The sequence below is a fragment of the Aquarana catesbeiana genome, linkage group LG13, assembly GCF_042186555.1.
Source record: "Aquarana catesbeiana isolate 2022-GZ linkage group LG13, ASM4218655v1, whole genome shotgun sequence".
NCBI classification, from domain to species: Eukaryota; Metazoa; Chordata; class Amphibia; order Anura; family Ranidae; genus Aquarana; species Aquarana catesbeiana.
Genome location: NC_133336.1, coordinates 45623876 through 45647394, shown reverse-complemented (window position 1 = coordinate 45647394; position 23519 = coordinate 45623876). Strand labels below are relative to the sequence as shown.

The 23519-nt window shown below is 44.9% G+C and overlaps 1 protein-coding gene across 2 annotated transcripts in view; it reads left to right on the top strand.

Moving 5' to 3' along the window:
- Positions 1-23519, top strand: part of MAP4K5 (mitogen-activated protein kinase kinase kinase kinase 5) — a 200165-nt gene that overhangs the window by 151273 nt on the left and 25373 nt on the right. Inside the window, exons 17-25 of one of the 2 annotated variants that reach the window (XM_073608559.1) lie at positions 1025-1142; positions 6937-7019; positions 8205-8246; positions 10134-10218; positions 11965-12044; positions 12610-12670; positions 18027-18029; positions 18118-18232; positions 22968-23026. In XM_073608559.1, the coding sequence (XP_073464660.1) occupies positions 1025-1142; positions 6937-7019; positions 8205-8246; positions 10134-10218; positions 11965-12044; positions 12610-12670; positions 18027-18029; positions 18118-18232; positions 22968-23026 (646 nt within the window). Of the gene's footprint in view, positions 1-1024; positions 1233-6936; positions 7020-8204; positions 8247-10133; positions 10219-11964; positions 12045-12609; positions 12671-18026; positions 18030-18117; positions 18233-22967; positions 23027-23519 lie in introns of both variants that reach the window. The other variant, XM_073608558.1, reaches the window with a different exon arrangement.

The window sequence follows — 23519 nt, the reverse complement described above, 5'->3', positions numbered from 1 at the left end:
ATTCTGCTACATATTTTTGATAAAAAAATCCCATTAAGCACATATTGACTGGTTTGGGAAACAGTTATCGCATCTACAAACTATGGGACACTTTTATGACATATGTCAGAACGGCCATCTGCCTCTCTGGGGAACGATCTGTGAGTCCTGGCGGACATCGCGTCCGCGGAACATGCTGATTGTCTCCCTCTCTGGCCGCGCACGTGCCCCCGCTGTCTATTGCATGAAATGATGTACAGGTACGTTGTTTGGCGCAATAGAGCCACTGTGCCGCGGAATATCTGCGGTACGCGGCCTTTAAGCGGTTAATGTGGTTTTTTTTTTTGTTTGTTTTTATATATCTGCCTGGGTTTCAGCTTTAAAGCTTTCATAATTTATCATCACAAACTGTGCCTTTTTGGTTATAGCATTCATACCTAAAATGCTTTAAGTAGTTTACTGTACATTAAATTCAGGACCCCTTTAGATGAGGTGGACTCTGCCAAGCGGATCCGTCTGCTCAGCAGGGGATCTCTCTGTTGATCCCTGCTGAGCAGGCGGATGACAGGTCCATGTCTGCTCCGCTATGCAGAGCGCACACAGCCCACTGTTCTCTATGGGGTGGTCAGATGGAAACAGACTGTCTGTCCTTTTCCATCCGACTGTCATCCGATCCAATCCAATCAGCCAGACAGATGGGGAATGGATCTGTGTCTGTTTTTAGTGGACAGGATCGGATGTCGGTTTGTGTCAGTGGAAACATGTCTGCTGACATCCGCCGCTTCATAGAGATGCTTGAAACGGGTCCACCTAAATAAAACTGATCGGTCTGTCAGTGTGAATGGGGCCTAAAATCTTTTAATGTATGGATACTTTTTAGTTCACTGGAGAATGTGAAGCATTTGATTTGGGTTAGATTATATAATTAATTACTTTAAAGTAAATCTGCATAGCTGCAGCATGCATCACACCTAAAATATGTTTGCTTGCACTGGAAAAATAATTAATAATAATAATAACTAACAACTGGTCTCTCGTCTTACAGCCGGTGAGGATGAACAGCTATCCAGAAAGCAATATGGATGACGAGGAGAGATCCAGCACAATCAAACATCAACCTGATAACAGGGCTTCCCAGTTACCCCGGAGGCAGAGCTCGCCAGGTTGTGGTCGCCATACGGCACCTCCCAATAATTTGCTCTCTAGCAGCATCAGCAGCCCTGGACTGACCAGCAGTAAATTCTTTGAGATGGGTAAATAGCACAAAGCAGTGACAGGGAGACCGGAGACTCCACTGCAGCCCTGCCAGAGAAGGGTTAACACCATGCCACGTGGCTGCCTGAAAATGACATCATTGACTCCATGACACCTGCTTTTTCTTTTCAGCTTTCTAACTCTGCAGGTCCTTCCAGTGGATGAGGGGGGAGTGGATGTTCTGTCCATAGGTACAGCTTATGAAGAAGAGGTCTTAAGGATAACCTGTATTTTGCCCATTCAGGCTGAGTTTACATATGAAAACGCAGTGGCCCACAGCAGGAGTCCAGTGCGTCCTCGTTCACCGTTTCAGATAGGATTTCAGTCCAAATTTTTGGCTGAATTTGGACCTGAAATGGACCAAAAGACGCACAGGGCTCCTGTGCAAATTAAACTGGAGCCACTGCGGAGATATGTGAACCGGCTTCATAGAGAGCCGATCGCAATCTCCTGCTGTGCGAATTGGATGCAGGGAAACCTGCATCCAATTCCCACTAGTGTGAACCCAGCCTTAGGGTACAGTAATAGATTTCCAGTTAATCTGACCCCCTCTCTGTTTATTCTATCCCTGCAGCACCAGTTTTCTGTTGGAGTCCTGTTAATACCCAATGCTACTTAGCTGGTTAAGCATTTGACACTTTCCTTTCCCTCCCTGAAGTACTTGTTCATTTTAAAGAGGCAGTCTAGGAAACCAATGTCATTTCCACTTGCCCGTTGATGGAGGCTGTTCAGTGATTTACAGTCTTGCACTGGTTAACTTCATTGGTATCAATAATTGTATTGACTGTGATAGCAATTCCACTAACATCTAGTCTGTCTCAATACAGTTGGCTTCAGTTAAAAGGGAAGTTGGGGAATAAAAAAAACCAAAAAAAAAACCATTTATACCATTTATACTCACCTAGGTGGATGCAGCATTGATCCCCCGCCACTTCCAAGACCAAAAACTGAGTGATCAAAGACAGCTGATTGTTCAGTTCTTGATCTTCAGTGAGCAGAGAGCCAGTGATTTTCAGACACCATCTCTTTGCTCTGCTCCTCCAGTGCTCACTGGAGCACTTGGCTGTAGAGGGGGCAGGAGTGGCTGGCTCTGTTTTCCAGCGGTTCGCTGAGAGGTTGAGCCAGCTGCTGATCCAGCCATCTGGGTGGATCCCAACTTTAAAGTTGGGATCTCTCCAAAGCTTGGACCAGCTCAGTGACGCCAGCCGACAGTGGATTTTAGCCTGCTGTCGGCTGAAAACGGTCACAGGAGTGAAGAACAAAGAGCACTGCCGTGATCCATAGGAGAAGTAGGGCCAAAAGAGCTCCTTTAAAGCAGAACTCAAGTCTACTGTATTTTCCCTTCCCAGTGATGCAATCTTTCTCTCCTACGCTTCCATCTTCGCCTAGCCGTCTTCTGGGTTCATCATCTTTAGCTATCCTGTTTGCGCAGCCCTGGATGACTTAACCCCTCTGCATGTACATGGGAGTAATTTCATCCCAGCACCATGGCATGTCAAGAATGCACACTAAGCTGCTCATGCGCATCTCGATATCCATTCAAAATAAACATTACTGGCAGGCAGAGGAGGAACTTTTATTGCAAAAAAGAGACATACAGAGTCTCTTCTGCAATAAAAGCCTACCTACCATAAAGGTTTCATTGTTGGGCTATTGCTCCAGTTTATGGGCTCATAATTCACAAAGCCCTCATCTCACCCACACACTCTTGCAAATCACTGAATGGCCTACTTTCATAGGCAAGTGGAATGAGTTTAACCCCTTCCTGGAGCACTTCTTTAAAGGATCAGCATATAGACTGTTTCTTCTTGGAATATTAGCAGGCCAGTGTCCCCTACTAATATATTCCAGTGACACTCTTTTTGAAACTGTTGGTCTTGTGTTGCGTAGTTAATATATATCCTACTCACTACAACCATATTAAAGCAGATCTCAACCCAAAAGGGGAAGTTCCCCCTTAAGCCCCCCCCCCCACTGCTTCTCTTATCCAAATGGCATTTTTTTTTGGGGGGTTGATAGGTATGGGCTTCCACTCCTATCCCTCTCCCTGCAGTCATCTGGGACATGTCACAGGCCACAGAAGACTGCAAGACCATTCACAACGCGCATGGCTGCTTGGGCACCCGGCTGTGAAGCCGCAAGCTATCTCAGCCGGGTGCCCACAGCTGGGATACCAGGAAGAGAAGACGGATAGAAGGAGCGGCTCGGGTGAGCACATTGCTGAATCCTGAAACAGGTGAGTGTGTGTTTTTTCTAAGTCAGCAGCTACAGTTTTTGTAGCTGCTGACTTTTAATAAACACAAAAACAACTGGAGCTCTACTTTAGTTTTTTACTTTTCTTCCTTGCTTTCAGGGGGGCCAGTGTTATAAAAGTAAACCTGTCACAAGCCTGGACAATTCAAACTGAGCATATGGTGAAATGATGCTTAAAAGGACCTTTACAAGCTGTGGCCAAAAATGTTACGCAGAGGGCAAAGAACTAGTCACCAGGCTAGGGCTAGTTGTTTATAGATTCACTGTGGCTAATATTTTTCCCAATATTGACTTACAGTGCCATGTTTTGAACCACGTCTTTGTGTGTGGTGGTAGCCATCATCGTGGAGAAACTAAGCATTGCTTTCTCATGTCAGAGCTGCCCTTCCTGATGATCTGATAATTGGTGGAGTAATGATCAATAGGCAGCACAGATGTACAGAATAAATAACACAAATACATGGATATTTTTTCACCCAGGTACAGCTCCCTCTCTAGCAAGGAAAACTAGGCAGCACAGGACTGACTTTACCAAATCTCACTCAGATTCTCATGAGACTAGCTGTTAGAGGCGGGGGGGGGGGGGTCAAGTGCGCACAATCAGTCGGAGGCACTGCGCTGCATGTCCCAGGGCCGGGAGTCACATACACAACATGGAGTGTCAGGGAGTGATGGTGTTTGCAGCCCCTGAGCTGCTCTCATGCAGCTTGCCTGTTACCTTTCACCTGCTGCCTGGACAGTGTCTGCTAATGCTCAGCCGGACCAGGTGACTGATGATTTATCTCCCCTCCTCTCCTCCTCCTCGGCTCGGACTTCTGACTGTGTGCTCTGCCTGGACATGTGTGAGAGGCCCAGCGCTCCCTTCTAGATAGGGCCCCCAAGAACACTCACAGCATAGGGCCTCACAGCATGGGGCCCCAGCCTCATCTGAGCTGCTTAGCATGTGCAGCTGTTGGAGTCTTCTATCTGCCTTTTCTGGGGTTAGTAATCCATTTAATTCTCCCTAATGTCATCTGAAGCTTGCAATATAGAAATTGATTGGAGGGGAGTTCTCCATACTAATGATCGTGTGTGTATGGGGGTGTAATGTATCTGTGTGTATGGGGGTGTAATGTATCTGTGTGTATGGGGGTGTAATGTATCTGTGTGTATGGGGGTGTAATGTATCTGTGTGTATGGGGGTGTAATGTATCTGTGTGTATGGGGGTGTAATGTATCTGTGTGTATGGGGGTGTAATGTATCTGTGTGTATGGGGGTGTAATGTATCTGTGTGTATGGGGGTGTAATGTATCTGTGTGTATGGGGGTGTAATGTATCTGGGTGTATGGGGGTGCAATGTATCTGGGTGTATGGGGGTGCAATGTATCTGGGTGTATGGGGGTGCAATGTATCTGGGTGTAATGTATCTGGGTGTATGGGGGTGTAATGTATCTGGGTGTATGGGGGTGTAATGTACCTGTGTGTATGGGGGGTGTAATGTATCTGGGTGTAATCTGTTGTATGGGGGTGTAATGTATATGGGTGTAATCTGTTGTATGGGGGTGTAATGTATATGGGTGTATCTGTACTATGTCTGCAGTCTCTGACTGTGATAATGACAGTCGAAAAGAGGCAGGGCATGGGTGGCTTTAAAATGATGCCCCCCCCTCTGAAAAAAGTTCTGTGGACTCCCATGAGCAAATCTACATTTTTTTTTTTAGTTCAGATCTACAGGTAAAGCAGAGGTTACCATTAGAAGGACCTCCACAGTCTAAAGACAATAGATCCTGCAATACATTTGGCTAAAGACAAGTTTGACTCCATCACTTCCCAAGCTTCCTTCAGGGCCCATTCACACCAGATGCAGTTTTTTGACTGCGTTCTCACTGCATAGACAGCCCTAAATCTAGGTTATTTTATGGACATAGTTCATATCATTACAGTGCAGTGAAAAAAGTATAGCAAGCTGCATTGTTCGCACCATAAATGTGCTAAAATGCATGGAAATGCACTGCAACGTAGTGCACATAAAATCCCAGAGAAGACGGAAATGCAGTCTTAGGAAAAATGCACCTCACACGTATGCAAATGCGCAAAATAAAAAAACACGGTGCATGCAAAAACATGCAGTTTCTGGTGTGAATGGGTCTTTGATCTAATGGGCATCGTCACTAATCAGAGAGGCTTAAAAGGTGGAATTGGTTTTAATAAGCTTGAATTTTACAGGAAAAGCCAAAACGTGTAAATCACTTCACCTGTCTATATCTCTGTAGCTACTGAAGCAAACGTATGCCTTTTTTTTTTTTTTTTTGGTTAATTTTTTTGAACATGCTCTGTTTTATGGCAGATTTGTGACATGTTTACTTTTAAGGCCGGGTTCACACTGGTGTGATGCGAGAACCCTGCGTATTCAGTGAAGGTTCCTGCATTGCACCTGAATCGCACAGTGGTTCACACTGAGATCGCATTGCGACCAAAATTTCAGCCATACAGTTTGACATCGCATGTGATGTGCATAGCAAAGCGGTCCACGCATGCAATGTCTGGCATCGCACTAATGTGAACCAGGCCTACAGGAGAACCCCAGTCAACTAATTTCTTTATATGGAGAAGGAAGATAACCTCCATCATATTTTTACTGCTGCCAGTCTTCCTAGCGGACATTTCCTCTCACCTCCTTCCCCCGATTTACAGGTGGTAACTAGGAAAAGAACCGAAGGAACAACTCTCCAGCAGCAATACAATAGCATGAGGAAGTATTATAACATTTATCAGATATATTACTGTCTGTGTCCTATTGGAAGAGTTCTTTACAATTCAGACAGGAAGTGAAGGTAAATCTCTCCGACAGGGACACAACCAGCATTTAACAGCTGAGAGAGGCTTTAGCCCCCCTCTGTCTCATGTGGTGCTGTTTGTCACTTGAGAATGATCTGCAGAGTTTGAGTTCTTGGAAGCTTATTACTATTCTCACTCATGTCACATTGTTCATTTTCAGGCCTTGCCTTTCACAAACTATTCATTGTATGAGATGGCCATGGCGTGCATCTTCACACATGTAACATTCCATATTCTCACCTCCGCCATCTTATAGAATGGGAATGCCTCCATACATCTCCCTGCTTACTGCTTTGTGGCTTTACTGCATCATAGCACCTTCCAGCCTTATCTGTGTCCTTGGTGGCAGTTGTAACGGGCACTGCCAGGAAAAAATAAGCTTATTGCAGCCATTCTTCCTGTACTAGAAGAAAATGGTATTCTCCAATAGTGGTGTAGGAGAAAAAGGTGCTACCTAGGTGTGGGCTGGTGCTTAAAGTTTCTCATACTGGTTAGGTAGCTTTCATCACTCCCATTCCGCTGCCTACTTGCACTTGCTTTAATCTCCACCATTGTTTACTTGCTGATGCTTTTTTTTTTTTTCCATATAAGGACCGTTCTTATTGTTTTAATTGACCTGTTTTTCTGTGCAGGCAATGGGGAGAGACTAGGTAGTCCAGTTGGGGAATCCCACAAGCCACAACTCCCACAGAAGAAGGAAAAGAAGGATTTTCCGGTCAGTACATAAGCTTTGTTGCCGTGTTTAAACCCATTTGTCACTGAAAAGTAGATTAATAATTCTCAGTATAATGCCCTTTACTGAGAGAATGGTATTGTATGTTCACAGCTATGAGCATGCAACTGTGCATGCTCCAAATTTTGAGACCGCATTGTGTCTGTTTACAACCGCCTACCTCCGGGTCCAATCAGGCCCACTAAAAACATTGAAAAAATAAAATGGAGGACTGCGTCCTTTTCCATTTGGGCAGACCGGATCTGAGGCAGCCATGTGTAAACAAACAGAGGAGTCAGTTTACTGCTGACCGCCCATCGAGCAGAGCGGGGTCTGTCCAGCTGCCACTGTCAGAATACAATGTCCCAGGAGAGGGGAGATTCCTCCATCCACCTCATTTGTATGGGTGAAGGAATCTGTTAGGGCCTTTTCACACAGGTGCCTTCCATTCCGATCAGGGATCTGTGAGCAGAGCAGGGTGGATGACAGGTCTGAGTCTGTTCAGACACAGACAGACCCCGCTCTGCTCTATGGGCGGTCGGAAGTAAACAGACTCTGCTGTTTGTTTACACACGGCTGCCTCAGATCCGGTCTGCCCAAACGGAAAAGGACGCAGTCCTCCATTTTTAGTTTTTTAATGTTTTTAGTGAGCCTGATTGGACCCGGAGGTAGGCGGTTGTAAACGGACACAAGTCCGTTTGCACCTGCCATTCCATAGGAATGCATTGACCTTGCGAACAGGTCCACCTGTAAAACTGACAGGCAGACCTGACTGGACCGCCCGTGTGAAAAGGGCCCTTAAATGTATTCATTTTTTTTTTTTCCATTTGGCCCACTGGCTGGATAAAAATAACCGTGTATGTCTTTACTCCTGATCTCTACTATCAATCTGGAAGCATGGTTCCAAATTAAGTAATCATAAAGCCTTCGATCAGCGCAGCTCTGATCAGTGTATTTTGACAGAGGGAAGGGGAGAGTCCCCTCTGTCAGAATACAACAATAGTGCAGTGGGGCAGATCACTAAATCCACATTGCTTGTGTGAATGGTGGGGATCTGTCACTTTTTTTTGATAAACCAGTCTGTCTATACTTTGCTTTAACTCAGTTACCTGGAACAGATGTAGGCTAACAATGGAGTTTTGTGCCATATATTCCGCAAATAATTAATCTAGAATATCTGTCTTCTAGAAACCAGCAATAAATGGATTACCACCCACTCCAAAAGTACTTGTGAGTATTTAACATCTATTGAAAAACATGGTAAAGTGTATCTCTCTTCATATTCAGACACCCAACACAACTGCTATAACAGGGAAAACTATAAAAATAGAGGTGTTACAACATCTGTATGATTGCATATCAATTTCTGCGACTTCATCTTGGCTTAAAGTGAACTTGTGCCCACACTGGGCACACTAAAATATTTACATATTCAGATAGGATAGCAAAAGCTCTTGTTCACCAACATAGCTATAGGCATTGATGAGAAATGAATCTTCAAAGATCACAACTGAGGCACAGTCATCTTTTTTTTTTTTTTTTTTCTTTTTTTTTTTCCCCCTATGACTGTCTATTGCACCAGAATCTTGGAAGGCTGCCAGCTTTCTAAGTAAACACACAGCAAGTTAGGGCTCCGTGACACGTGTGCGACTTAGGATGCGACTTGAGACCCAAAGTCACAGGACAGTGAAATGCCATGTGTCTCTATGAGAGCCGTTCCAATGGACACAACTTTAATGCCAGAGACTAAAATCCTTATCAAAGTCCCATCAATGCCTGACTCCAAAGTTGCACTGAAAAACATGCAACTTTGGAGTCGGCTATTAAGAAAGGAGCCTAACTTAGAAACTGACCCAAACACAAGGGTCTTGTGATCTTTGAGAATGAATTTGTTTTCAATACAAGCAGCAAGAGAGTCAGGTTAGCTTGCTTTAAAACTCCTTATATAACGTCTGTTAACTTAAAGTGTAAGTAAACCCCCCTATCGTTTTCAGCCAAAGAAGCTGCCATCTTGGCCTCTGTTTAATCTACAACTGCCATGATGCTGCACATGTGATCAGTTATGACACCAGCCATTGAATGGCTTAACAGTTTGGTTGAGAGCACAACCAATGGGAGTGTTACATTTCCTGCACGTGCCGGAAATGAAACTGTTTTATGGATGGGTTTACTTTCGCTTTAAAGAGGAAGTAAACCCTGATGGGTTTTACTTCCTCTTTGTTTCCCTGCAAAGGTAAAGCATAATGGACTACTATGCATCGCATAGTAGCCCATTATGTATCACTTACCTGACACAGGAGCCTGTGATGTCACCGCTGCCCCCTCTTCCGCGAAGCGTCCATCTTCCTTCCGGGTATTGCGGCTCCGGCGCTATGATTGGCCGGAGCTGCGATGACGTCACTCCTGTGCGCATGCGCCACTAACGGCACGATCGCCATTAGAGACTGCACGCTCAGTGCGCTTGTGCGCCGTTGTTTACGGCGCATGCGCTGTAGACATCGGTGCCTGTCTTTTGCAAATATCTCCTAAACCGTGTAGGTTTAGGAGATATTTCTTGCACCTACAGGTAAGCCTTAATCTAGGCTTACCTGTAGATAAAAGTGGTCTGTGTTCCTTTGCTCTTGCACAGTTCTACTCTCCTGTACTGAAATAGCTTACTCTGATTTCACTGTAAACTGCTCACAATGTGCCTTAGTAGCTGCAGCAAGACAGATAAAGCCTGCCTCATCTTTTAGCTGGGGGATGTCCACCATCTAGCTTTTTCCTCCCTGGCCTGACCCTTTTATTCATTGGCCTTCAGTTCTTCCAGTCATGGTGGCTCAGCATCACATGTCAGCATTGCCACAACTTCCTGTTTTCAGGGGAACAGGGAAGGCAAAATATAAGCAGATTAAACCTTATTGTTCAGTTTGGGCACAGGTGCACTTAAAAATTGGATGTGCATGCAAAGCAGGCAAAAACATTCTCCCAATATGCTCATGTTTACTGTATATGTAGCATGTTACTCTAGTGAGAATATTTTTTGTTGATTAGTCTTGTTGACACTTGTTTTGGTGTCCTGATCTCTCCTGTGTATTCTGCCTGTAATCATTGTAATGTCTTGCCATGTTTTCCTAGATGGGAGCCTGTTTTTCAAAGGTTTTCGATGGGTGCCCTTTGAAGATAAATTGTGCCACATCCTGGATACACCCAGATACTAAAGGTAATTTAGCATCAAACAAAACCTCACACAGGTGTTTACAGGGAACTTGTCAGTGCTAGGAGCTGACCTATTTTTTAATGTGTAAGTTTAGAGACTCAGAGTGGTTGTAAATAATCACCTTGTGAAACAACCCATTCAGTGTAAAATATGAATAAAAGGCAAAACATTTGTGTATAGATATAAAAAAAAAAAACAAAAAACATACCCCTTTTATTTTTTTAAAAGTGATCACATTCCTTCTATTCTCAGCTGCATAAGGACTGGGGAGAGAAGAAGCAGCACACTGAGCTTCCCAGTGAATGGCTGTGCAGGGGGGTGGTGATCATTGGAGGAGAGCAGGTTGAGTTTCCAGCACAGCTAGCGAATTAGTCATGATGTGCTCTCCTGCTTAGTGTAGTCAGTTTTTAATAGGAAAGCAGAAGGAGTAGCAGGAACACCAGAGATTTCACACCGAACAGGATATGTTCTCATACAAGTACATGGTACAGCAGCCACATATCAGGAATATGAAGTGTTGGGGTAACAAATGCTTTTAACCTTTCTTTTATTTGCTACCTATTGAGCCGGTGAGGTCTGTTTCAGAGCATTCTGCCACTGTACCGTATATTATGATTTAATAAAAAAAGGTCAGTTTTGAAATTGTATGAATCAAGATATTTGATATAAGTTATTAAACGTTCTGCTTTGCTGTTTAATGCTCTGCCTTACAAACTGATGTCCTTACTATCATCTGAGACTCTGACCTATGTATCTGTGTTGGCACCAGCCATCTTCCTTCTCATTTCCCTAGGGCAGCCTATAGATGATGCAGTATTTTTCATTCAACCAGCTGGTTGAACGAAAAAACACTGACTCAAGTCTACCATCCATGCACTCAGTGTGGACTTGGGAAATTCACCTTGGCTGAGCCAACTTTTTTCCTGCTACAATCCTTAATGATATTAAAGTTGTGTTTTATTTAAAAAAAAAAAAAAAAAAAAAATGTCCTACCACCTGCTCTGTGCAGTTTGTTTTGCACAGAGCAGCCCCGATCCTCTTCTTCTTGGGTCCCTCGCCAGCGCTCTTAGCCCCTCCCTGCTGCCAAGTGCCCCCACAGCAAGCAGCTTGCTGTGGGGGCACTCGAGAAGGCTCACTCTTGAACCGCAGCTCTGCGTGTCCATTCTCACACAGAGCCACGGCTCGGCCTGGCCTCCTCTCTCTCCTTATCGACTCACTGGCTGTGATTGACAGCAGTAGGAGCCATGTCTCAGCCAATGAGGAGGGAGCGTCCCTGGAGAGCTGAATCGAGATGGGGCTCAGGTAAGTATTGAGGTGGGGGGGTGCTGCTGCTGCATAGAGGAGGTTTTTTACCTTCATGATTAGAATTCATGAAGATAAAAAAAACCTTGAGCCTTTACATACATGGATCGAAATTGGTCAGGTTTAGCAGGGACCAGAATTCGTTCCATGTATGAGCAGGCTGCTTGTACGTAAGTTGATCTCTCAATTGACTTGTGTACAACCAGCCTGTTGGATTTTTTGTCCAAACAATCTCGGATCATAATATTATAACAGTGGGGAATGCTTGAGTATGTGGATGGGGGAATCTGATCTTTTCTTTTTTTTTTTTTTTTTTTTTTTTTGTTGAACGAAAAAAAAAAAAAAAAAAAAGATCATGTATGGGCTGCTCTAGCCTTTGTCCAACTTTTCTATCCCTTCCCCTCCTGTCTGTCTGTTTAACATACTCATAACCTATTTCCTTATTAGATCAGTATATCATCTTTGGTACGGAGGATGGAATTTACACCTTGAATCTAAATGAGCTTCATGAAGCCACAATGGAGCAGGTAATGGCTAATAATATACAGACTGGCTACCTGATATCAGTGCTGGGGCAAGGTCACCTAGAGCCCAGGGCGAATGTGCCAAACTGGCCCCCTCAAGAAGTATGAGCATTGTGTGTCAGTAAAATCCCCCCCCCCCCCCCAAAAAAAAATATTGGGCACTAATATGCATGATTACCACCTAAGCATAAATTCGCCTTCCACCCAGCACAAAACTCTGCCCCCTCCACCCCCCCCCCCCCCCCCCCAACATCCCCTTCCTAGCAAAAGCACCCCCAATCATCCCTAGTAGCACCCAGCACCCATTTCTCCTCCTAGAACAATTCTTACTCCCTGCTGCCCCCCAAATTCCTCCACCCAACAAAAATCCTCCCCCCCTCAATCTGCTTGGTGTGCCCCCCCCCCCCCCCCCTTCACCTTATATGATACCACAGTGCCCAGGGCAGCCGCCCCTCCCGCCCACCCCTTGTTCCGACCCTGCCCGTTATATGGTCACAGTCATCTGGGACTGGTGCTCTTTATCTCCTCAGCCTCAGATTTTTTTATTTTTTTTTTCTTTGCATTGCAGCTGTTTCCTCGGAAGTGCACTTGGCTGTATGTCATTCATAATACCCTCATGTCCTTGTCAGGTAAGTTTTGCACTTAGCGTAATGTTATTTACAGGGGATTTCCACCATCATGGAAAAAGAAAAGACATGAACAAGCCCTCTTCTCCTGAGCAGCGTCTAGTGATGTGCTCTAACCCCATAATGACATCATCATCTTTACATTTTGGTGATTGCAGCTTAGACAGCAAGTTGTGTTTTGTATGTATGTGCACAAAGAAGTATACATGTATAAGCTATGTAAATTATAGCCTTCTCTACAAACAGGTATGTTTGTTTTTCAGATAGACACCGAATGTATGTCTTCTTGACTCCCACGTTCATTTCAACTATTTTGTAACCCATGGAGCACAATCTTTCAGGCTGAAGCAATACAATACAAATAACACAATTCTGCTGTCTAACTAATTGGGCTAGGTAGAAGCATAGTGAAACCAAAAGCTTCATTGTGTTTGGCTTTATGCCTCACACTGCAGTTTTCTTAAAATGTAACTATAGGCAAAACCTTTTTTTTAAATTTTCGAAAGAATAAGGAAGGATTATAACCCCTGTTAGTTTTTTTTTCCTTTTTTTTTGTCATCTGTGTACCATAGGGAAGATTTTCCTTCACTTCCTGTCACATAGCCAAAACAGGAAGTTGGGAGAAATCCCTCCAAAGTGAGGAAACATCTGGAGTGTCACCAGAACTAGTGTCCCCCATTGGTTGGTTTCCCCTCTATTATTCTGATGTCAACCCAAAACTTGGGATTTTTTTTTTTTTTTCACTTTCGATAACCGTAACCAGGACAATGAAAGCGGGTCAGTTTGCTTAAAGGGGACACAGACAGCAATTAAAAAAACTGAGGGGTGTTCTTATCCCTCTCCACTCTATCCAAAAAAGAAAAAAAAAAAGGTTTTTGCATTAGTTACTTTAAATAGTTTTTTGTGCATCTGTTGCAAACTTTCTTACCTGGAAATCCTGCCAGTAACAGGGCTTTCTGATGCAGGCTGACAACACTAAGACACTGCTTTGTTGTCAGCTTGCTGTGTGCACCCCCCCCAGCTGCCCATCTGCCTTATCAGATAGGCAGCCTAACAGCTACTTGAAAGAGCATGCATAGTAGGCTGACAGCAATGCTGTTAACTTCAAGGCGGAAGCTTAGCATTGTCCACCTGCAACAGGATGTGCGGATACTGACAGGATCTTCAGGCAAGAAACTTTAAAACAGACCCCCTAAAACAGTTTCCTTATCCACTTGCCACCCACCCACAATGTGCCGTACGTCGCAGCCTACTTCTGGGCTTAGGCCCACACGGCACCCACTGTGATTGTACACAACAAGAGCCTGTCAGCAAGTTTCGGCTGTGAATCGTTTTATGATTGCTGATCGGCTGTGTGCAATCACAGCCCAGAGAGCTCTGTGTTAATAAACAACACAGAGCTATGTACAGAGGGAGAGATCTGTCAGTTTCTCATCCCTGCAAAGCAGGAATGAGACACAGAGAGATCTAGTAGTAAAAAGCAACTTACTTTATACACATTATATATAGTTGAGAACATGCAGTTTTGCTCATATGTTTGCATACCCTGGCAGAATTTGATTTCTTGGCCATTTTTCAGAGAATATAAATGTTAACACAAAAACTTTTCTTTCACTCATGGTTAGTGTTTGGCTGAAGCCATTTATTATTAATCAACTGTGTTTACTCTTTTTAAATCATAATCACAACAGAAACTACCCAAATGACCCTGATCCAAAAAGTTTACATACCCCAGTTCTTTATACCGTGTATTTCCCACTTTAACATCAATGACAGCTTGAAGTCTTTTGTGGTATTTGTGGATGAGGCTCTTTATCTTCTCAGATGGTAAAGCTGCCCATTCCTCTTGGCAAAAAGCCTCCAGTTCCTGTGAATTCTTGGGCTGTCTTGCATGAACTGCACGTTTGAGATCTTCCCAGAGTGGCTCAATGATATTGAGGTTAGGAGACTGAGATGGCCACTCCAGAACCTTCACTTTATTCTGCTGTAGCCAATGACAGGCCGACTTGGCCTTGTGTTTTGGATCATTGTCATGTTGGAATGTCCAAGTACATCCCATGCGCAGCTTCCTGGCTGATGAATGCAAATGTTCCTCCAGTATTTTTTGGTAACACACTGCATTCATCTTGCCATCAATTTTGACCACATTTTCTGTGCCTTTGTAGCTCACACATCCCCAAAACATCAGCGATCCACCTCCTTACCTTTCATCATAGACCTTGTTGACTCCTCTCCAAATGTAGTGTTTATGGTTGTGGCCAAAAAGCAAAATTTGGCCACAACCATGGTTTGGTTTCAACAGAACCCCTCATTTTCCACTTCTTGATCAGAGTTTGAACACTGCTGATTGGTATTCTCAATTCCTTGGGTATCTTTTTATGTCCCTTTCCTATTCTATACAGTTCAACTACTTTTTACCGCAGATCCTTTGACAATTCTTTTGCTTTCCCCATGACTCAGACTCCAAAAACGTCAGTGCAGCACTGGATGAGAGATGCAAGGGTCTGTCAGGAGTCCAGAAACTCATTGACCTTTTATACACACACACTAATTACAAGCAAACAGATCACAGGTGAGGATGGTTACCTTTAATAGCCAGTCAAACCCCTTTGTGTCAACTTGTGTGCATGTTATCAGGCCAAAATCACCAGGGTATGTAAACTTTTGATCAGGGTCATTTGGATAGTTTCTGTTGCCATTATGATTTAAAAAGAGTAAACACAGTTGATTGATACTAAATGACTTCACCCAAACGCTAACCATGAGTGAAAACTGTTTTTGTGTTATTCATATTTGCAAAATGGCCAAGAAATCATAAATTTTGCCAGGGTATATAAACTTATGAGCACAACTGTAATTAACCCCCTGATCACCCTAGTTGTTAACCCCTTCCCAGCCAGTGTCAGTAGTACAGTGACAGTGTATAGTACATATTATCACTGTATTAATGTCACTGGTGATGTCGGTGGCAGTTGGTCAATTCCCGTCAGTGTCAGATTGCCCGTCGCACTATCGCAGTCCCATTATAAGTCGCTGATTACTGCCCTTAGCAGTATATAAAAAAAGAAGAAATTGCAGAGTATATATACCATAGTTTGTAGCTGCTATAACTTTAATGCAAACCAATCAATATACACTTATTGGGATTTTTTTTATCAAAGTCCTGCAGCAGAGTACATTTTGTCCAAAATTTATGAAGGAATTTTATTTATTTCACTTTTTTATTGGATATGTTTTATAGCAGAAAGTAACTTTTTTTTTTTTTTGTCAAACTGTCCAATCTTTTTTCATTTATATCAGGGGAAAAAAGCAGTGGTGATCAAATACTTAAAAAAGCTCCATTTGTGTGAAAAAAAAGATATAAATTTGGTTTGGGGTAGTGTTACATGACCGAGCAATTGTCAGTTAAAGTAGCGCAGTGCTAAGTAGCAAAAATGGTCTGGCAATGAAGGGGTAAAACCTTTTGAGAGCTCAAGTGGTTTAGAAAGCTATATATTTTAACAGTATGTTGGTTAAAAATGTCCTATTCAATTTTTAATACAGTTTTTCCTTTCAGAAATGTGTCAATATATTGGGGTATGGAGCAGTATGTATCTCAAAGGGTTAATAGCATTACAGATGAGGGGATTGGCTTGAGGTGGGGACCCGGCTAACAGTCTGGAGGGTATATTGTTCCTGCAGGGGAGGGGTGGTTGCGTGCATAGAACAAAGGATACATTGGATGTCAGATGGCACAGCTCCAGTGGGCTCATTGAAATGCGGGATGTGACATTTACACACTACAATGAAGACAGGAGAAGCTAATAAATGACATGAGAACAGAAGGCTCTGGCTCCTCTCCTGTACTTCTAAAGGACTCAATCTCTTTACTTAGCAACGTGGAGATGACAGTCCTGTGTGTCAAGTGATGCACTGACAGTCTGGTCTCTGAGGAAGATCATTGATGAGTTTGAGGTGGTGTGCTGACAGCTCTGGGTTTTGATGTGATGCGCCCTTACAGTCCTGGGTCTGAGGTGGTGCCCTGGCAGTCCTGGGTCTGAGGTGGTGCCCTGGCAGTCCTGGGTCTGAGGTGGTGCCCTGGCAGTCCTGGGTCTGAGGTGGTGCCCTGGCAGTCCTGGGTCTGAGGTGGTGCCCTGGCAGTCCTGGGTCTGAGGTGGTGCCCTGGCAGTCCTGGGTCTGAGGTGGTGCCCTGGCAGTCCTGGGTCTGAGGTGGTGCCCTGGCAGTCCTGGGTCTGAGGTGGTGCCCTGGCAGTCCTGGGTCTGAGGTGGTGCCCTGGCAGTCCTGGGTCTGAGGTGGTGCCCTGGCAGTCCTGGGTCTGAGGTGGTGCCCTGGCAGTCCTGGGTCTGAGGTGGTGCCCTGGCAGTCCTGGGTCTGAGGTGGTGCCCTGGCAGTCCTGGGTCTGAGGTGGTGCCCTGGCAGTCCTGGGTCTGAGGTGGTGCCCTGGCAGTCCTGGGTCTGAGGTGGTGCCCTGGCAGTCCTGGGTGTGAGGTGGTGCCCTGGCAGTCCTGGGTCTGAGGTGGTGCCCTGGCAGTCCTGGGTCTGAGGTGGTGCCCTGGCAGTCCTGGGTCTGAGGTGGTGCCCTGGCAGTCCTGGGTCTGAGGTGGTGCCCTGGCAGTCCTGGGTCTGAGGTGGTGCCCTGGCAGTCCTGGGTCTGAGGTGGTGCCCTGGCAGTCCTGGGTCTGAGGTGGTGCCCTGGCAGTCCTGGGTCTGAGGTGGTGCCCTGGCAGTCCTGGGTCTGAGGTGGTGCCCTGGCAGTCCTGGGTCTGAGGTGGCGCCCTGGCAGTCCTGGGTCTGAGGTGGCGCCCTGGCAGTCCTGGGTGTGAGGTGGCGCCCTGGCAGTCCTGGGTGTGAGGTGGCGCCCTGGCAGTCCTGGGTGTGAGGTGGCGCCCTGGCAGTCCTGGGTGTGAGGTGGCGCCCTGGCAGTCCTGGGTGTGAGGTGGCGCCCTGGCAGTCCTGGGTGTGAGGTGGCGCCCTGGCAGTCCTGGGTGTGAGGTGGCGCCCTGGCAGTCCTGGGTGTGAGGTGGCGCCCTGGCAGTCCTGGGTGTGAGGTGGCGCCCTGGCAGTCCTGGGTGTGAAGTGGCGCCCTGGCAGTCCTGGGTCTGAGGTGGTGCGCTGAGAGCCCTGGGTGTGAGGTGGCGCACTTGGAGAGTACAGACTGTGTGAATTAGTAACATAGCCTTTTCTTGTACACTATCCAGATTTAGGGTATGCAACTGTTTCTATAAGAATTTTTATAGAATAACACTGAGAAATACATTGCATATTATGCCTAAAACGTTTTCAGTGAAACCTGTTTCTAATTAAATGTCTTATGTTCTTTTCTCTATGAATGCTCTCACCTGATGGTTGGAAACGCAGAAGGTAAATTTTTACCAATAATGTGTCTTACTGTCCAGCTTTCAGAGATCAGACCGTCTATAATTTTATTCTTCTCTCTTTTACTCTCCAGGGAAAACTCTGCAGCTGTATTCACACAATCTAATAGGTTTATTTGAACAATCCAAGAAGCCTGGTCTAGCAGGTCATATCCAAACGCATCGCTTTCCAGACAGGATATTACCCAGGTAAGCTACCCACTTTATCTCTTACCCATCTTTTAAATGTGTTGCAGTGTTTTTGTTAGCATGTAATTCATACCCTGCTGAAAAACATTGCTGAACCCCCATCGAGCTGAAGAAAGCTGAACAAAAACGTTAAAAGTAACGCCACAAAACAATGTCACAAATCTTGGCATTCTAACTGGACGTATAAAAAAAAAATGCATTTGAAAAGCCATCAGAAACAGCAAAATGCCAGTGATTCCCACTTGGATCATAAATGAATAGCTTTTAGCAGACCTGAAAATAAACCAGCACATTACTTGAAAGAACATCAACTAGTGTTGACTAAGTGGTTACTTTGCTGCAAAAGTAGAACTGATGTTCTTTGGTACATTTACCTAGAGGAACCCATACAATGACGGACACTGAGTGCACTAACTAACCCCAAGAGCAAACACTGACATTGGCGGCGGTCTCATTAGGAGATTCCAGCAACATTATCCATAGGGCAGATTACTCTATTTGAGATTGTGAGATCAGATATAATGGAAGTAAACCCGCCAGGGCAAATGCAAGATTTTGGGCCCCAGGAGCTTTTGCAGTAAAGCGGAGCTCCACCCAAAAGGGGACGCTTCGCTTGTTTTGGCACCCCCCCCCCCTCTGCTGACATATTTGGCCTGGTTTAGACAGGTACCGCTCCCACTTCCGGCTGATTTTGCCTAGGTGAAGTCACCTGGAAGTTCGGCACCCCTCCTTCTTCCCCCACTGCTGGGCCAAAGCGCAGCGCACTTTGCGCATGAGAAGTAGGGAACCGGCTGTGAAGCCGCAAGGCTTCACTGCCAGTCCCCCTTACAAGAAATGAAAAATCGGCTGCATTGAAGACCCCGCTGGATAATGGACAGGTTATGTGTCTTATTATTAAAAGTCAGCAGCTACTGTATTTGTAGCTGCTGACTTTTTTTTCTGAAGGAGCCTGGAGCTTCTCTTTTAATGTGCAAGTAAGCACAATATATTTGCAAATTACGGCACACGTAAGCCGGCCATAGATGGATCAAATCTCGGCCGATTCAACAGGTACTAGTCAAGGTTGTATTAAAGTCAATCCATCAATCATTTTCAGTACAACCAGCCTGGTAATTTTTTAGCATGTGTAGCACCCTGGAGTTTAGTCGGGAGCTTCTCACAAATGTACTTGCCTAGAGTAGTTATCTTGGTCGATTGATAGAGATCTATTGATTTCTCCCTAAGTTTGGCCTTGTTGCACTTTTCTCTTCTACCACTAGGTGGCCGGGTACTTGGTGGTACTAGATATGAGAAGGGCAACCCAAGGTCAGGTTATGGGTATGTGGGGTATCTCAGCCAATGGGCAGGGGTTTTCTTGAATCCCCTGGCCTGCTGAGAGAGCCTATATTTTTGGGTGAGATCAGGTGATCTATGTTCTGTGCCACCTGAATGGCTGTCTGGGTGGATGTGTGTCCTTCCTACCCTGGGCTGCTAGACCGGAGATTGGGCCTATCCTGGGGGCATCTGGCTGCTAGGCTGTGTGAGCCCTATCTAGAAGTGAGAGCACAGCGCAGGGTTGGGATTGCGGCTTGCAGTCCAACTAGAAGTGATGATTCTGCCGGCTGGAGAACCTGTCAGTGGTTGGAGGTGGAAGGGAAGCTGTCACCACGAAGGGACCAATCACCTTTACCAGGGACCACAGTGAGTAACTGAAGCAAGTACCCGAACCATATTTTCACCGAAAGGGCACGGTGGAGAATCAGGAAACTTCAGGTGGTGATCAAGTCAGGGACCCAACCAGTGGAGGAAACGCTTGCAGAGCAGCCTTGTGAGTCAAGCCAGGGACCGAGCCGGTTAGCAGGGGTGAAGCTTGAGAAATATCTGGAGTGCCAAGCTAGGGACCCAGCAGAGAAGCAGGGGCGACACTTGAGGGGATAGCACCGCCAACCTTGGTGGCGCTCAAGGGATTCCTAGTCAGTGAATCAGAGGGTCTAGTGAGAGACCGGGAGCTCAGTGTTGAACTACAAGAAGCAGTTGTAGTGGAGCTGAAAGAACTGTTACGTTAGAGTTAGGAACTGTTAAAGGACTGTTGCCATAGGAGACAGCATTCCTGCAAGTGCCGATGTGGCTTCTTGCTGGAGCCTTTCTCTGCACGGCTGTTATCCTATTGAAGTCTCGGAGTCTGCCAATTGAGTTTGCAACTATCTAAGGGTGTCCTGGCCCTAACCCCTTTCCCCCAAAATATATAAAAGGACTGTCAAAATAAATAAAACCTCTTTTACATCCAAGAATTGTCTGGAGCCCAATGACTTTCATCATCTTTGCACCCACTATGCCTCACAACCCACCACATATTGAAGGATGTCACCCATCATTGGCCTTGGAGGTCCTCATTAGATCAAAAGAGGTAAAAGACTTTGCTACACATGCGATCACTGCTGGCAGCTATAGAAAGGCTTCCCACCGGTAGGATAAAATTGAACAATTGTCTTTCCTTCCACCCATTGTTTTATCTATGGCTTGCCTTAGCTAGCAATGTGATCTATTACAGTGCTGAAATGTCCATGCTCCCCTCCCATGGTCGGTGCTTCCATCTTCATCCAGTTGTCTTCTAGGTTCAGAGCTTTTGGCCACCTTGATTGGCTGGGCTGGGATGATGTAACTCCCACACATGTTCACTGGGGTTATTTCATCTCCACACAAAGTCATGCCAAGACTAAGGCTGGGTTCACACTATTGCGAAATGGATGCGGAATCCCCGCATCCAATTCACAATAGCAGGAGATTGTGACTGGCTCTCTATGGAGCCAGTTCACATATCTCTGGTGCGAATTCGCACAGGAGTCTTGTGCGTCTTTTGGTCCATTTCAGGTCCAAATTCAGGCCAAAATTCAGGCAAAAATCAGACCTGAAACGGTGAACCAGGACGCACAGGACCCCTGCTGTGAGCCGCATCGGCATTAGGTGTGAACCGTAGCTAAAGAATTTAGGTGGCTCAGTGTGCACTTCTAGAAAAAAGTGCTGACAGACAAGTAGCAGTTCCTGTGACATAACAGACATAGTCCTAAATAAGCCTGCCTGTCAGCACTTTAAACAGATTTCACTTCCCATTTGGGGCTCATTTACACCAGATGCAGTTGAATGCATTTTAAAATGCAGTACAAAGTTACCTTTAGAGAGGTAAGGATGTGAAATTCCTTTCCACAGTTAATGATGCCAGCAGGGAGTGCAGATGCATTTTTTTAAAAAAAACTTTTAAATGCGTTTTTAGCTAACACAGAGTATAGAAAATGGTAGTGACATTTCAGGCGCTACAGCGCTAAAAATAGCACCTGTAAAGTGCCTCTCCTCTCACTCCAATGTGAAAGCCTGAGGGCTTTCACACTGGACCGGTGCGCTGGCAGGACACTCAAAGTCCTGCAAGCAGCATCTTTGAAGCGCCCCCGCACATTGAAATCAACACCTACAGCGGCGCTTTGCGGGTGCTTTCAACCCTTTTTTCGGCTGTTAGTGGGGGTTAAAAGTGGAAAAGCGCCGCTAAAAATAGCAGCGCTTTACTGCCTGAAGCCCACCAGCCCCGTGTGAAAGTGCCCTAAAGGTGAACTTACACTTTAATATCACTTTAATTGTATATACCACCAAGTCAAAAGAGATATGTTTACAAATTCCTTCACATCATAAAGCTACCGATAGAGAAAACTATCCATTTGAATTTAAAGCAATAATTTATGAAGTTTATTAGGTTTCCAAGCTGAATAATTTTGCTTTATTGCATGTTTTTACATTTCAGTAAATGTTCTCAATTTAAACCTGACCAATCAGTAGTTTCGTTTTACATATCAGGTATATGTGTATATATATATATATATATATATATATATATATATATATATATATATATATATATATATATATATATATATATATATATATATATATGGCTCTTTGAAAAATGGTGAAAAACGAAGGTTTCTAAAATGTAGTGATGAGTTTTTTTCTTTTTTTTTTTTTTTTTACACAATTGACACCTAGAAAATGTTAGCTTTTGTATGAAAACAATATCTCTTCTACTAGAGGAAGTGGGAGCAAATCTCCCCAATGGGATCATACAAGCCAAGCAGGTTCTAACACTCCCCAACTCTACTAAAAATAAAACTCCCCATGCTGTGTGACGGTAAGTGGCAGGCAACCTTTCCAGTGGGGACTAGAGAGGAGTTGATCTTTAACTTTTAAAAGTTTAAGTGATAGTAAAGCTTACCTTGTCTACTTGTACCTACAGGTAAGCCTACAATAAGGCTTACCTATAGGTAGAGTAAATATCAGCTAAACGTGCACCGTTTAGGAGATATTTACTATATTAGCAGCCAGTGACGCTACCAGTGCATTCGCACATCGCTCTTAATGGACAGCGCGCAGTCCATTGAAAGAACCATACTGCGGCTGTGATTTGCGTGGGGAATGACATCATCGCGGCTTGGCCATGCAAACAGCCAAAGCCCGTGAACCCAGAAGGAAGAGCGGGTGAAGATGGAAGCCCTGTCAGCGGTGATGGCGTGCCGCTGGAGGGCTTTGTTCTGAGGTGGGTCTTTCATAATATGCTAGTATGCGAGGTATACCAGCACCACTATGCTATTAATATGCAGGGGACATTTTTGTGCAGTTTACTAGCGTTTTAGGGAGTATGCATCATCGTAGTAACATTCTGGATTTTTGTAATATTTTCACTATGTAATTGGTTTTGTGTTTCCCCTTGCAGGAAGTTTTCACTCACTACAAAGATCCCAGAAACAAAGGGTTGCCACAAGTGCTGTATTGGTAAGTATCCACATATGAGGATGTTGTACAAGTTTATCAGGGACTGACTGAATTTCGATCCAGCTGTGGCCCCTGTGGTTGGCCTGCCGGCCTGTTGGTATTTTTTTTACTCGATCAACGCCGCAAGCTATAGACTGCGGCACTGATCTGTGTATTCTGATGACGCGGAAGCCTCCCCACTTTCAGAATACAATGACTCAGCAGGGAGAATTTATGCATCCAGTGTGTTGATTGGGGATTCAGGTTAGTTTTTTTTTTTTTATTTAGCCCCCTGGTTGAATGAAAACAAAAGACCCACGTATGGCCACCTTTATTTCAAACCCAGTCAAGCCATTTCACAAAATTTCCTGGGTGCACCAAAATGACAGTTTTATGGTGTCTATGTAACTGCCAATAGCCTACAGCTAAGAAGTGTTGCTCACTCAGTAAAAACAACGATTGAACTGCAGTGGGCTGACATACCCTCTGTTGAGAAGGAGCAATAGCTCTGCAG